This window comes from Egretta garzetta, unplaced genomic scaffold (assembly GCF_000687185.1).
Source record: "Egretta garzetta isolate BGI_Z169 unplaced genomic scaffold, ASM68718v1 scaffold215, whole genome shotgun sequence".
NCBI classification, from domain to species: Eukaryota; Metazoa; Chordata; class Aves; order Pelecaniformes; family Ardeidae; genus Egretta; species Egretta garzetta.
Window position 1 is genome coordinate 3556220 of NW_009259719.1, and position 11548 is coordinate 3567767.

General features: G+C 35.8%; 1 protein-coding gene across 1 annotated transcript in view; it reads left to right on the top strand.

Annotated features, from left to right (window-relative positions):
- Window positions 1–11548, top strand: part of ERC2 (ELKS/RAB6-interacting/CAST family member 2) — a 362739-nt gene that overhangs the window by 94333 nt on the left and 256858 nt on the right. Inside the window, exon 4 of the mRNA XM_035894657.1 lies at window positions 9249–9323. Coding sequence (XP_035750550.1) covers window positions 9249–9323 — 75 coding nt within the window. The remainder of the gene's footprint in view (window positions 1–9248; window positions 9324–11548) is intronic.

Sequence of the window (11548 nt, forward strand, 5' to 3'; positions counted from 1 at the left end):
CGAGTGGCTCCCTCCCTGTGTTAATGATTTCTGCCTCAGCCCCTCTTTGAAACTCTAAAAGGAGTGTTTCCTTTGCTTGTTCAGCTCCTTTTTGCTCCCCAGAGCATGAGAGGAACAAGAAGGTGAATGGGACTTCTCAAGAGAAAGAAGAAATGGTAAGAAAGAGAAAGCTGCTGCTTCTAGGGTGTGAATTGAGGTCCTTGCAGTACCTCCAGGCTGGACATGAGCATTACATTGTCCTGTGCTCTACATTAAAGAGAAAATGAGATTGTCTGAAGAAGGGTGGCCTGGAGTATAGCAGAAGACAGCATTAAACCTTAGCTCTTCCCTGTTAACTCTCTTTCAATTCCTTTCTTCTACCAGAAGATCTCCTGAAACAAGTGTCTCTGAGAAGCCTTGAGCTGACTGCCATTATTTTGAAACAAAGATGACATAAAATGTTTAATTGTAGTAATAGCAGTAATTCCAAGGTTTTGAGTTTGAAAATACAGACATAGAAATCAGATAATTTATAGCATGTAATTTTTTTTCTCAGTATATTAAAGCACTTTTATTTGTTGAAACTATACCTTCTCTCTTGAGCCCTTCTGGGGCAGATCTGCATCCAAAACCTACCAAAACAAACCCCGTACTTGCACTGCAGTAAGTTTAGTGCCTAAAAATGTAAAAAATGGAAAACATTAGATAACTCTGGTTTGTCATTGCTACCACTGCTGTTTGTAACATGGTGGGATTTTTTTAATACATGTGGTATTGGTATCCTACATCATCATGTAATTTTTCTCCATTTGCCTGTTTTCCAGTCTTATCCTGTTTACATCATCACATGGATTCCCGAAGTTCTGAAAATTCTCCTTTAGGGTTTGATTTTAATCACAACAGATAATACCAGTAATTTCAGTGGAGATTCCTTTGATGTACCTATTTAGGGAAAACTAAGCCTTTAGACACTTACAATATCTATGCATTCAGCTTTTATTGTAAGTACTGATGCACAGCAAAGTAGTTTGTAATCTCTGCCTTTGCCTCTGGCCTATAGATACTTATGTTCAGCATATAATTACACAAAAGATGTAGTCTCTAAACTGTGTAAGGAAGTGGTGTCTTGCTGCTTATATTACCCTGAGGTAAGGAAAAGGAATAAAACAAATTTTTTTGCTTCCTGAAAATACAAAAAAAATCTGGGAGGGGAGATGACATTGTTTTGAAGAGACAACATCAGATATTTTTAACTATGTCATAATCTTAATGCAGGTAAGGATCTGTAGCATCTTTTATGCAGTGAGAAAACACTTTTTTTTTCTGATCATATTTTCAGTTTACGGGTGTTATTTTTTTTTTTGTTCTGATAAAAAGGGGAGACTGAAAGAGGAAACTTGAACAGATGGATTCAAGTTACTAAGCAACACTTTGTTTCCCAGGCAATGGAAAAAGAATTGGAGCAGGTGCTAGGTGGATTTTCTTCCTTTTTTTAAAATTATTTTTTAATTATTGTAAGCTGGTGTATGAACTTCACTTTAACAGACTCTTGACAGACTTCATAGAATGATAAATATTCAGCTGGATAATAACTACTTGTGCAGGTTGTTTACTGTGTGATTTGAATGGTTCTTTTCTGTAGCTATGGTAGTGCACAGTATCGGTGGCAAGCAACACATCACAGCTAGTTGTTGTAGATGATGCTGGTGTTTGTGTTTACTTCACTCCATTATTCTCATATACAATCAACTCTATTTTACAATATTCTGTTTTAAATGTATTCCTGTAATGATGCATTCAGGCTCTTCTGCAGAATATAAGTTTCAGAGTGAAATGAGTGTTCTGCATTACCCCTTACCTCTTCCTTGGTGAGAAAGACTGACTTGGTTGGTGTATCTCAATTAACAGATAGATCTGCATTGGTGGGTTTGGTTTAGTTTCTGGCAGATCAAAAAATGGTGGGTTATTTTTTTAAAGATCAATGCAAAATTTTTTCTTTGGGGGGGGGAATGGTGTGGTGAATTTTTTTTTTTTAGCAAGCCTAAAATTTAGTTTTAGGTTAAAAAGCATGATTCTTTCTTTAAATTTCAGAGGTGCATTCTAATTGTTTGTTTTCAAAAATATCAAAGGCAATGGAAAAGAAAAGCTATTTCAAATATTTGTTTCCCAAACATTTCATTTAACACTCTGAAAAATTTTGATTGCTGTAGACTACTAAAGGCTTTTAAAGATAATTTAACAGAATAGAAATACTTGTTTCAGTGTTGCTTACAAGCTTTTTCTTAAAAAACGCCAAACATGCACCCCCCAAAAAACCCCAACAAATTGTATGCAAAATTGTCCATCTCTTTTCCAGAATTAGGTTAGTGCTCTCATGACCTTTGTCACATATTTGCATAACCTAACAGCTGTATAGAATTTCTATTAATCAATGATCCTGTTTACTACCATGTCATCCATACCAGTATGTACACTTACTTCAAAATAATATTATATCGCACACTCAAATAGTATGTAGTGTAAAAAGGTAATAAAATAATACTAATGTTTATATGTTATATTGTTTAAAAAATGAACTTCTATGGATATAGAACATAGTGCTTAGGCAATCCTTTTGTGTGATAATTTGTTTCAGCAATCCAACACTTTTACCTGAACAGATGTTAACTGTTTGAGAATGTAGTGATGAAATTTGTCTGAATATCGAGGGGAGACAATTTTGTTAACAGAGAGCTTTGACCTTCTGTTACATAACAATGTGATAATTCTAATCTTTATGTTTTAAAATTAATGATATCTAATTCTTCATCTGCCAATATCTCCAAGTCCTCCTCCGTAGGGCTGCTCTCAATCCATTCATCCATCAACCTGTCTGTAGTGATACTGGTGATTTCCCTGATCCTGGTGTGCTTGGCCCTGTTGAACTTCATGATGTTCACATGGGCCTGCTCCTCCAGCCTGTCCAGCTCCCTCTGGATGGCATCCCTTCCCTCAAGCATTATCAACTGCACTGCTCAGTTTGGTGTTATCCGCAAGCTTGCTGAGGGTGCACTCAATCCCACTGTCTGTCATGGGTCAAGATCTTAAATAGTATTGGTCCCAATACAGACCCCTGAGGGACACCACAAATATCGTAACAAAACTATGTTAGCATTTTTTTAAAAATTGCTATACCAAAGAGAGAGTAATTTTGGTAAGAGGAAAAAAGATTGATGATATTGGGCAAAAAAAGAAATGATCCTCTAGACATTTTGTTCTTTTTACAAGGAAAAGAAAGAAATTTTCAAGAATTCTGGTGAAAGTAGAGTTTCAGTAGCTCCTTTCGGGAAACATTCGATGTGCTTTCAATTAGAAACTAAATTGTCCCACATGCATTTCAAGCTCCATACACAAATCGCCTTTTCACTTGAAACTTTTTATATGTGATCTCTTGCCAGAGGACACTCTTCCAGTATGACAACATGTGTGGTTGCTTAAGGTGTTTTTGACATACAAGCCAAAGAAAAGCTGAGTTTCTTAATGCTCAGATTATTTTTTTTTTTAGAGTTTGTCTTTAGGCATATTGGTAAAACATATCATAAGCCCTTCTTTTATGCATGAATTCAGGAATAAATGGAAATATGGTAATTGTAAAGAAATATTTTGGCGAGTGATTCAATATAGTGTTTTTATCCTTGTGTAAAAACTCCTCCTTCCTCCCTCCTACCCTTCTTCACACACCCGAGTCTTCTAATGTAGGCCAGGAATGGTGTCAGAACCATTCGAGAGTAATACTGAGGCTAATGAGATTATTGCTAGACTTGTCTGTGGTGCTGGACTACTGATCTTTGTTTTATAGTTTGGTGGTGGTGTCCAATTCATGCAATTTATTCCTCTATTTGTCTGTATTCATCAAAACTAATTTGCCTGTTCATTTGAAAATGCTAAATGGAGAGAGAATTAGGCATGCATCTGGGTGTTTTGCTTAACTGTGAGAACTTAGATTTAAATACACCTCATTTACAGATAAACTCTCTAGTACAGAATTTTAATAGCTATCAACTCTTTAGAGGTTCCCGTAACTTTTCATCTCATGCTTGTATCCACATTTTCATTACTTCAAACTATAAAATTTGGGATTTGACAAAATTTCTTTAACAGGTTCTCACAGAGTTCAAATACCTGTGGTAGTGGTTTTTAAAAGACGACCAATGGCAATGTGGTTTTTGGAATCCTTCCTAATAATAGCGGGTTTTTTCCTACACAGTGGAGGCAGACATGGAAATTTTCAGTGTTGTCAGTTTACGGTTTCCTGAAAGATAAAAAGTTTGATCAGGATTTCTTAAGTATACTTTCATCTAAATTACTATGATACCATTTTGGCTGGGGGTAGATGTGAAGGGTTAGAAAACAGGAAAGAGGAGATAAGTTTATGTTAAGAATAAATTAATTCCTATATATTACATTTTTGTAGTATTCTGGTTAAATAGAATTTTATCAGTCTTTCTAATGGTATTTTTGGCTGAAGAAACACTACTTTTTAGACACCTTAGGTAACTGGCTGTGCTTTTACTTAAATTAAGTAATTGATCGAAATACTGTTGATTTAAATTTTAAAGTTCAGACAAGCTGATTGTGTAGAAGCTATACCAAGGCTTTCTTTTCCAGGAGAATGGAAGCAGTCTGCTTTGAGGTGTTTGAGAGAACTAGCAGCTCCTATACTATTGCCTGCCGTGATTTACAGATTTGTACATTCTACCTAGGAATACAAGAAGCTAGATTTACTGACACAGTGGTTTCTCATGCCTGTTTTTACGTTGCCTTACGTATAGTTGCTGCTATCTTTAATAATTCGTCTTTCTTTTTCTAATGGTAATTTCATTCTGATGTCTTCGTTTCTATTATGTTTTTAATTTTTTATAAATCTTGAATTTTGTGTTAATTTTTTTTTTAAAATCTGCTGGTTTACGATTCCATTTTTTTTCTGTTCTTTAATCAGTAGAAGCATACCAATTGAAATGCAGGCATTCACTGACAATTTCATGATACCATCATGAATTGCCTATTTTTCTGAAAAAGTCCTTTTCTTTCTAGCACTTTATGTCATATTATTTTAAGCAGTTTGATGTAAATAGAAGGTAAAAACTTGAACTGCATTAACAGCATTGGTGTATCGTTTTATGTAAGAGTTTCAGCTCAACCTCATCTAATCAGAAGAGCACATAGTCAATGATGCCTTAGGAACCTTAATAAAATACATCAGGAGCAGAATAAAAGGAGGATCAACTTGCAGCACCCTGGCTTTCCTGCAGCCAAGTGATGAAGTGTCTTATAATAAAGCTGGGATAAAAAGGCAGCTTTCTTTAGGTTTTAATTAGTAGTAGGTTCAGACTGTTCTATGTAGTGCGGATTTTGAATACCAGTCTATAATGATAAAATCTTGCAAGGTCTCTTTATCTATTTCTGAACAAAAAACCAGGTCTCATCTTTCACCATTATTTTAGGAAGTATATGATATAAGCTGCTTCCTCTTGGGATTTTTTTGATGTTTAAATTAGTGGTAAAATTGTGTGCTGAAGTTACTTTTAAGGCCAACACAAGTTGCTAATCATAATATGCCAGAAACGTGGAAGGAGAAAGCAATGGCCAGCTTTGGTTTAAGACTCATTTCAGTCTAAAAGTAAAGAATATTAGAATAAATTTAATGTGAGGAAAAAGATCTGATTACCTGTCAATTTTATGTGCATGTGTTAATCACCTTGACAACTAAGCATCATTATGAAATCCCAGGTGTGGGCATCTGATTATGCAGAACTGTAGTTATTTTTTACGTGCAAAGTGGTTACTCAGAAGTACTACCAATTGCAGTGATACAGATGTCATATAGGCGATATAATGAAAGTGTAATTTCATAGAAGTACATCTCTGAGGAATTATTAATATAGACCTGGATGGTTGCAGAGGTGATGGCACAAGAACTTTATTATGGATATAAGTATCAAGGGTTCCATTCAAGACAGTTCAGGTTCAAAGAAACTATGCCTGATGTTGTTCTATGTTTGTGTTTGTTCTGTTTTGGTTTTTTTTTAAAGGGTTTTATTAGGCTCCCTGGGCTTTTTATTAAATGAAATTAAAAAGACAATGCAGCATAATTCCAAAAACGTTGTAATGGATAAAAGTCTGGTTTCCTTAGGCTATAAGAACTTCACTAAATGTTCAGAATATCTCTTGGTTAGTTGTTCAGGCAAATTTGAAACCCTCCAGATTACTTCAGGTAATAAAACAGTCAATGTAAGGTATCATGCACATAAAGTGGCACTATCTTTGAATCAGTACCCCAAAAGTATATCCCTGAATCAGGTACCCCAAAAGAAAAAAGCATACATAGAAAAACATAAATTCAAGAACTGAGCCTTGTGGGAGTCTCTAAACATTTGAATCTGATTGGAAGAAAATCCACACAAAATAATAAAGTGGGAGTCATTTTCTGATCTTCTCCAGAATCCTAGTCTGCTTCATTTTACCATCAGGGATAGAGAAGAAAAGCTTTTAAGTCAGCCAGCATCAGATTGATTCATAAAGCAAACAGGAAAAGTATTATGAGGCAAGGCTTCATGCTATGATAGACATCTAGGAGTACTCATCTTTGGCAGCCTATTCATCTTTGGCTAAGGGGGTGGAAACTCTGGTTTGTCTCCCTGGGTAATGTGTGGAATCCTGTTTATACTCCAACTCAGTTTATATGGCCTTGGGGAGCAAAGTCTGGTCTTAGAATTAGCTGTAATTTTTGCTGATCAGATAGTGGTATGACTGGCCAGCTATTTTTCCATGACTTTTGTAGGAGAACTGTATGACAGTCTATGACATACTTTTATTTTTTAAAACATTTGTGTAGTGAAAGTACTTGTATCATCTGAGACAAACAGCTGGTGGTGATTGAGAGATTCCCTATATAGGTGATTTGCAAAGATTTCCTTCTTTTTATAATGTGGAGAATTAGTTGTAAATAAAAAAAACAGGGAAAAAAGGACCATTCAGATATACTTTTTCATAAATGCCTAGTGCAAAATTAGAAAGTCACTGTTGTCATATGTTAGAGGTAGTTTAAATATACATACATATATCTGCAATATTTAATGTAATAAAAAAAGCATGCAGGCCTACTTTACTTCAGGTATGCATTCACACACGTGCATATAATCTGACTCTTGCAGGCAGTACTGTAGTTTATCAAGATATCAATAGGCTATTTCAGGTCAGAATCTAATTTAACAGTTTATCTAACCATTATGTTTTTGTGCATCCCTTCTCTGGAAACAGCAGAGTGAGCAAAATAGAACTGGCAAGACAGAGCATATCCAGCTGCTCTTCTTTATATTGCCAGGGTTCCTAAGAGCTTCAGTAATTGACTATGGTGTCATTGTTAGCTATGGTACAAATAGGGGATGAAAAACTGCCCATGCCCCCCGACATTTGTGGGCTAAAATCATGAACAGAGGAGTCTGAAAAATGAGGTCAAACTGGTGGGATCTAAATGCTTTTAATTTACCAGCCATTTGACTGTAACTTGGCTACTTAACTGTAATGCTACAGATCCCAAGTATTGATGCATTTCTGCACACATAAAATTTTCTGTTACCTACGGGCAGCTTCTTTAACTAAAAATGCATGCCAAACCTGACAATTTTGGGATGGGTGTCTTGATATTATGTCCTGTCATATACTACGTTTCAAGTTAAGTGATCTATATTCAGTTAAATGGAGCACATGTGACTAATTTGTCTCTTTCCGTTATTTTAATATACGAGGCCACACAACTTTTTTGAACATATTTTATGAAGATGTTTATTATCAATACATTTTAATTGAACAATGTGCCCCAAATAAATCCTACTATAGTCTTTAAAGAGTGATTGTTTCTCAAAGTCATTGATAAGCCATGTGCTTGTTGCTAAACAGAACAAGAAACTGATTGATAGTTTGTGATACAAAAAATTATGTCTTTTAAGCTTGTGGATTATTAGGTAGGTGAGACCCAGAAATGTGCTCACAGTCCATAGTTGATTATATTTTTGATTGTTAGTCTATCGATTGACAAGGTGTACCTTGTTTGCTTCACTCAAGAAAAGTGGATTTGAGAGATGGGAGTAAAGATAATTAGGACCCACAGTGTTATGCTTTTTGATGGTTTCCCCCTCCCCCCCCAAAATTTATGAGGGTGAGCTGGGAGAGGCATAATTGGAAGACACAGTAGCTCAGGTTCTGGAGTCAGCTAATGTCTTTGTGATGAGTGAACCTAGCTTCTCAGCCTACCAGGCATAAATGTATGTTTCATGGTTATAAAGCTAGTTCAAATATGTATGTGGAACACTGGGATAGAAAGAACAGGGAGAGAAAGACATCTGCCATGGCAGTCCTGTCCTTCAGAAGGAAAGGACTCTAAAGGACTAGAAACAGGTCTGTATCTGTCCTGTTCCAGTTTTGTTTCCTAATAAACTGCTCAGACAGTTTGTGGGAGGCATATAAGCATCATCAAATTCTGAAACAATGATGTTTCATTACAGCTTTACATTGTTCTATGTAGGTAAGTGAGTTTTTTTTATTGAGATACCTCATACCGAGACACAACTCCTGTGTTTTATAAGAGACCAAGTGCTGCCAATTTTATCCTCTTCTTTTATAAAGACCAGTAGATGTTAGTTCTGTTAACTGTATGTCTTAACTAAATGCAATCTATTTTTCTTTTACCTGTGGATTAAGATGCATTAAAAATTGTATGAAAATGTGAAAACTGAAATGTAATTGCTACTGTAGAAGGTGCTGCATCAACCCACTATATAATTATTATCCTTAAAATGTCAAATTTAAATGTCTTCAAACTGATTATTTCAGATATTAGAGGAAAAAACAAGACGAAACTACAGTAAAAGATTTTTAAATTACTTCAGTGTTTGAATTAGTAAGACAACTGAATTAACTACGTTTTGATGTTATGGCAGAAACAGCAGCATTGTATTTGGACTAAGAAATTACTTGCTGGCTTTGTCACCGTTGACATTAATTATTGATAGGGGTTTCGGAAATAGCGCATGTGCTGTCAGAGTTGACTGTAATATAAGAAAGGGACTGCAGCAATGCTAGAGGGATTATAGAGAGGGAAGCACCTGTAGCATTTGGAGTTACATGCTTCTAATCATCAGACTTTTATTGAGTTGTAATAAATGCATATGAGAGATTAAAATAATGGAAAGATGAGTCGTCAGACTTATTTCTATCGTGTCCCTCCACAGGAATTACATAGAAGAACCCAACTTCAGCCTGAGCCAGCAAAGACGAAGGCTCTTCAGACAGTTATTGAAATGAAGGTATGGTCTTTGCATGTTTTCCCATACATTATTTTTGTAGTATGAACTCATGTACTGGATCTGGCTGGGATGGAGTTAATTTTTGCTTCTTCGTATGTTTTGAATTTGGGACCAAAACTGCATTGATATCACACTTATGTTTTAGCTGTTGCTGAACAGTGCTTACACAGGGTCAAAGCTTTCTCAGTTTCTGACTCTGCTCCCCTGCTCCCCAGTAATTAGGTTGGGGACGGACAAGAGGCTGAGAGGGAAGGCAGCTGGGATAGCTGACCTGAACTGACCAAAGGGATATTCTGTACCATAGAATGTCATGCTCAGTAATGAAACTGAGGGGAGGACATTCAGAGTTATGGCATTTGTCTTCCCAAGTTAAGTGTTATGCATGCTGAAGCCCTGCTTTTCTTGAAATAGCTAAGCATCTGCCTGCCAATGGGAAGTAGTGAATCAATTCCATAATTTGCTTTGCTTGTGTGCGCAGCTTTGCTTTACCTATCAAACTGACTTTATCTCAAGCCATGAGTTTTCTCAATTTTGCCTTTCTGATTCTCTCCTCTGTCACACTGAGGGGGAGTGAATGGGTGGCTATGGGACACTTAGCTGCCTACCAGAAAACCACAACACCTCGATTTAATTTTTGCTGTTAAATACTTCTTTTTACTTCTCAACTTATTTGCTGTGAAGGTAGGAATACTTAGTATTTCTTTCTTCCAATCTGTTTTCTTAATAAGACTTTATTAAAAAAACCCAAGTGAGCATTGCTGAATAATGGGAACTAAATATTACTTTTAGAAAGACTTGGGGTGTGTATGTCAGAAGTTTCAGGTGAGCCAAAGTTAGATGGAATAAACTGGCAAACAGAAGCAAATACAAACTATTCAAGGTAAAATGTTTTTCTTCTTGATCCTTTAAAACAATGCTTCTGTTGGTGGTTATTTGGCCACCATTTTACATCTAACCTAATGAAAATATTCATTGCATCAGCAGAGTGATATGACAAAATGTGACGGAACTCCTGTCTTAGTCCTGCATATAGATTCCTCTTTTCAATATATAATATTACTGAAGTGTTGTGGCTTTTTCCCCCACAATAACGAAAGACAAAAATAATAATTTAAAAAGTGAAAACTGATATTTTTACATAATTCTATGAGTCTGGAATATACATCTTTAAGGAAAATACCATGAGACTTGAGATAATTTGTGAGTTGGCAATGTTGTCTGAAATACATTAATGATGGTCTTTCATTTCAGTCTTAAAAGGAAGTGCAAATTAAAGGCCTCATTTTGCCAGTGACTTCTGTTATGAGCAAATGACTTCAGCATGTCTGAACATTGTGGTAAATACACAGTTACAACAACAGCAGGACTTCATAAATACAGTATCTGCCTTTTAATAGATAATAATTAGTTTGGATTACACGAGTAACAAATTAGATACATTGATTTCAGTATTCCATATTCTGATGTGTGTTTGCCTTGGACAGTCCCTGTTTATTCTAGTTCGGAAGTCTATGTATGAAATCTAAAACGTGTGTTCTTGCAGTAACTTGTTACCCTAAGTATGTGGGAACATCAGATACTGGCTGAGAAACTTGTTTCTATTAATATTCAGAATTATAAATTTAAAAGTTTTGGGATACAGAGATAGCGTGTTAGAATAATTTATGATCTTCCATGTGGGTTATTAACAATGTAAAGGTTATATTGCAAAAAAACCTTGCAATTCCTCTTCCTATACCAAAACTCTTCGTGAAAAGAACGGGGGAAGGGGGGACGTGACACATGTGATAACTGCAGCCGCAGCCACTCTGACAATGTCTGTCCCTGAAGACAGTAAAGTCTTTTCTTTTTGTCTCCCAGGAGAGTTGGGAATGGTGCAATCTTCCACTTTTTAAAAATCTGATCTTTGTAATGAGGGCTTTAATTTGTCATGGGCGAGGCTGTGATCGTGTTGCTGGAGCATTCTGATGCGGAGCTGCCTTTTGGCTCTGAGGCACACAGTTCTTTCTTTTCCTATAAACACATGCTCCTTTGGGGTTGCCCTGTCTAAAATAGGCCTAATACTGAAAAGAAAAAGGGACAAATGTAAGATGTTGAAATCCACATGATTAAACAGCAGTTTTCATTACAAGTTCCAGCTTTGGAATGTTCTCAAGTAAATTTAAATTGTCTTAATCCAGACAGTATTTGTTTTGAAAAAATATGGAACATTTGTTTCGAATGAT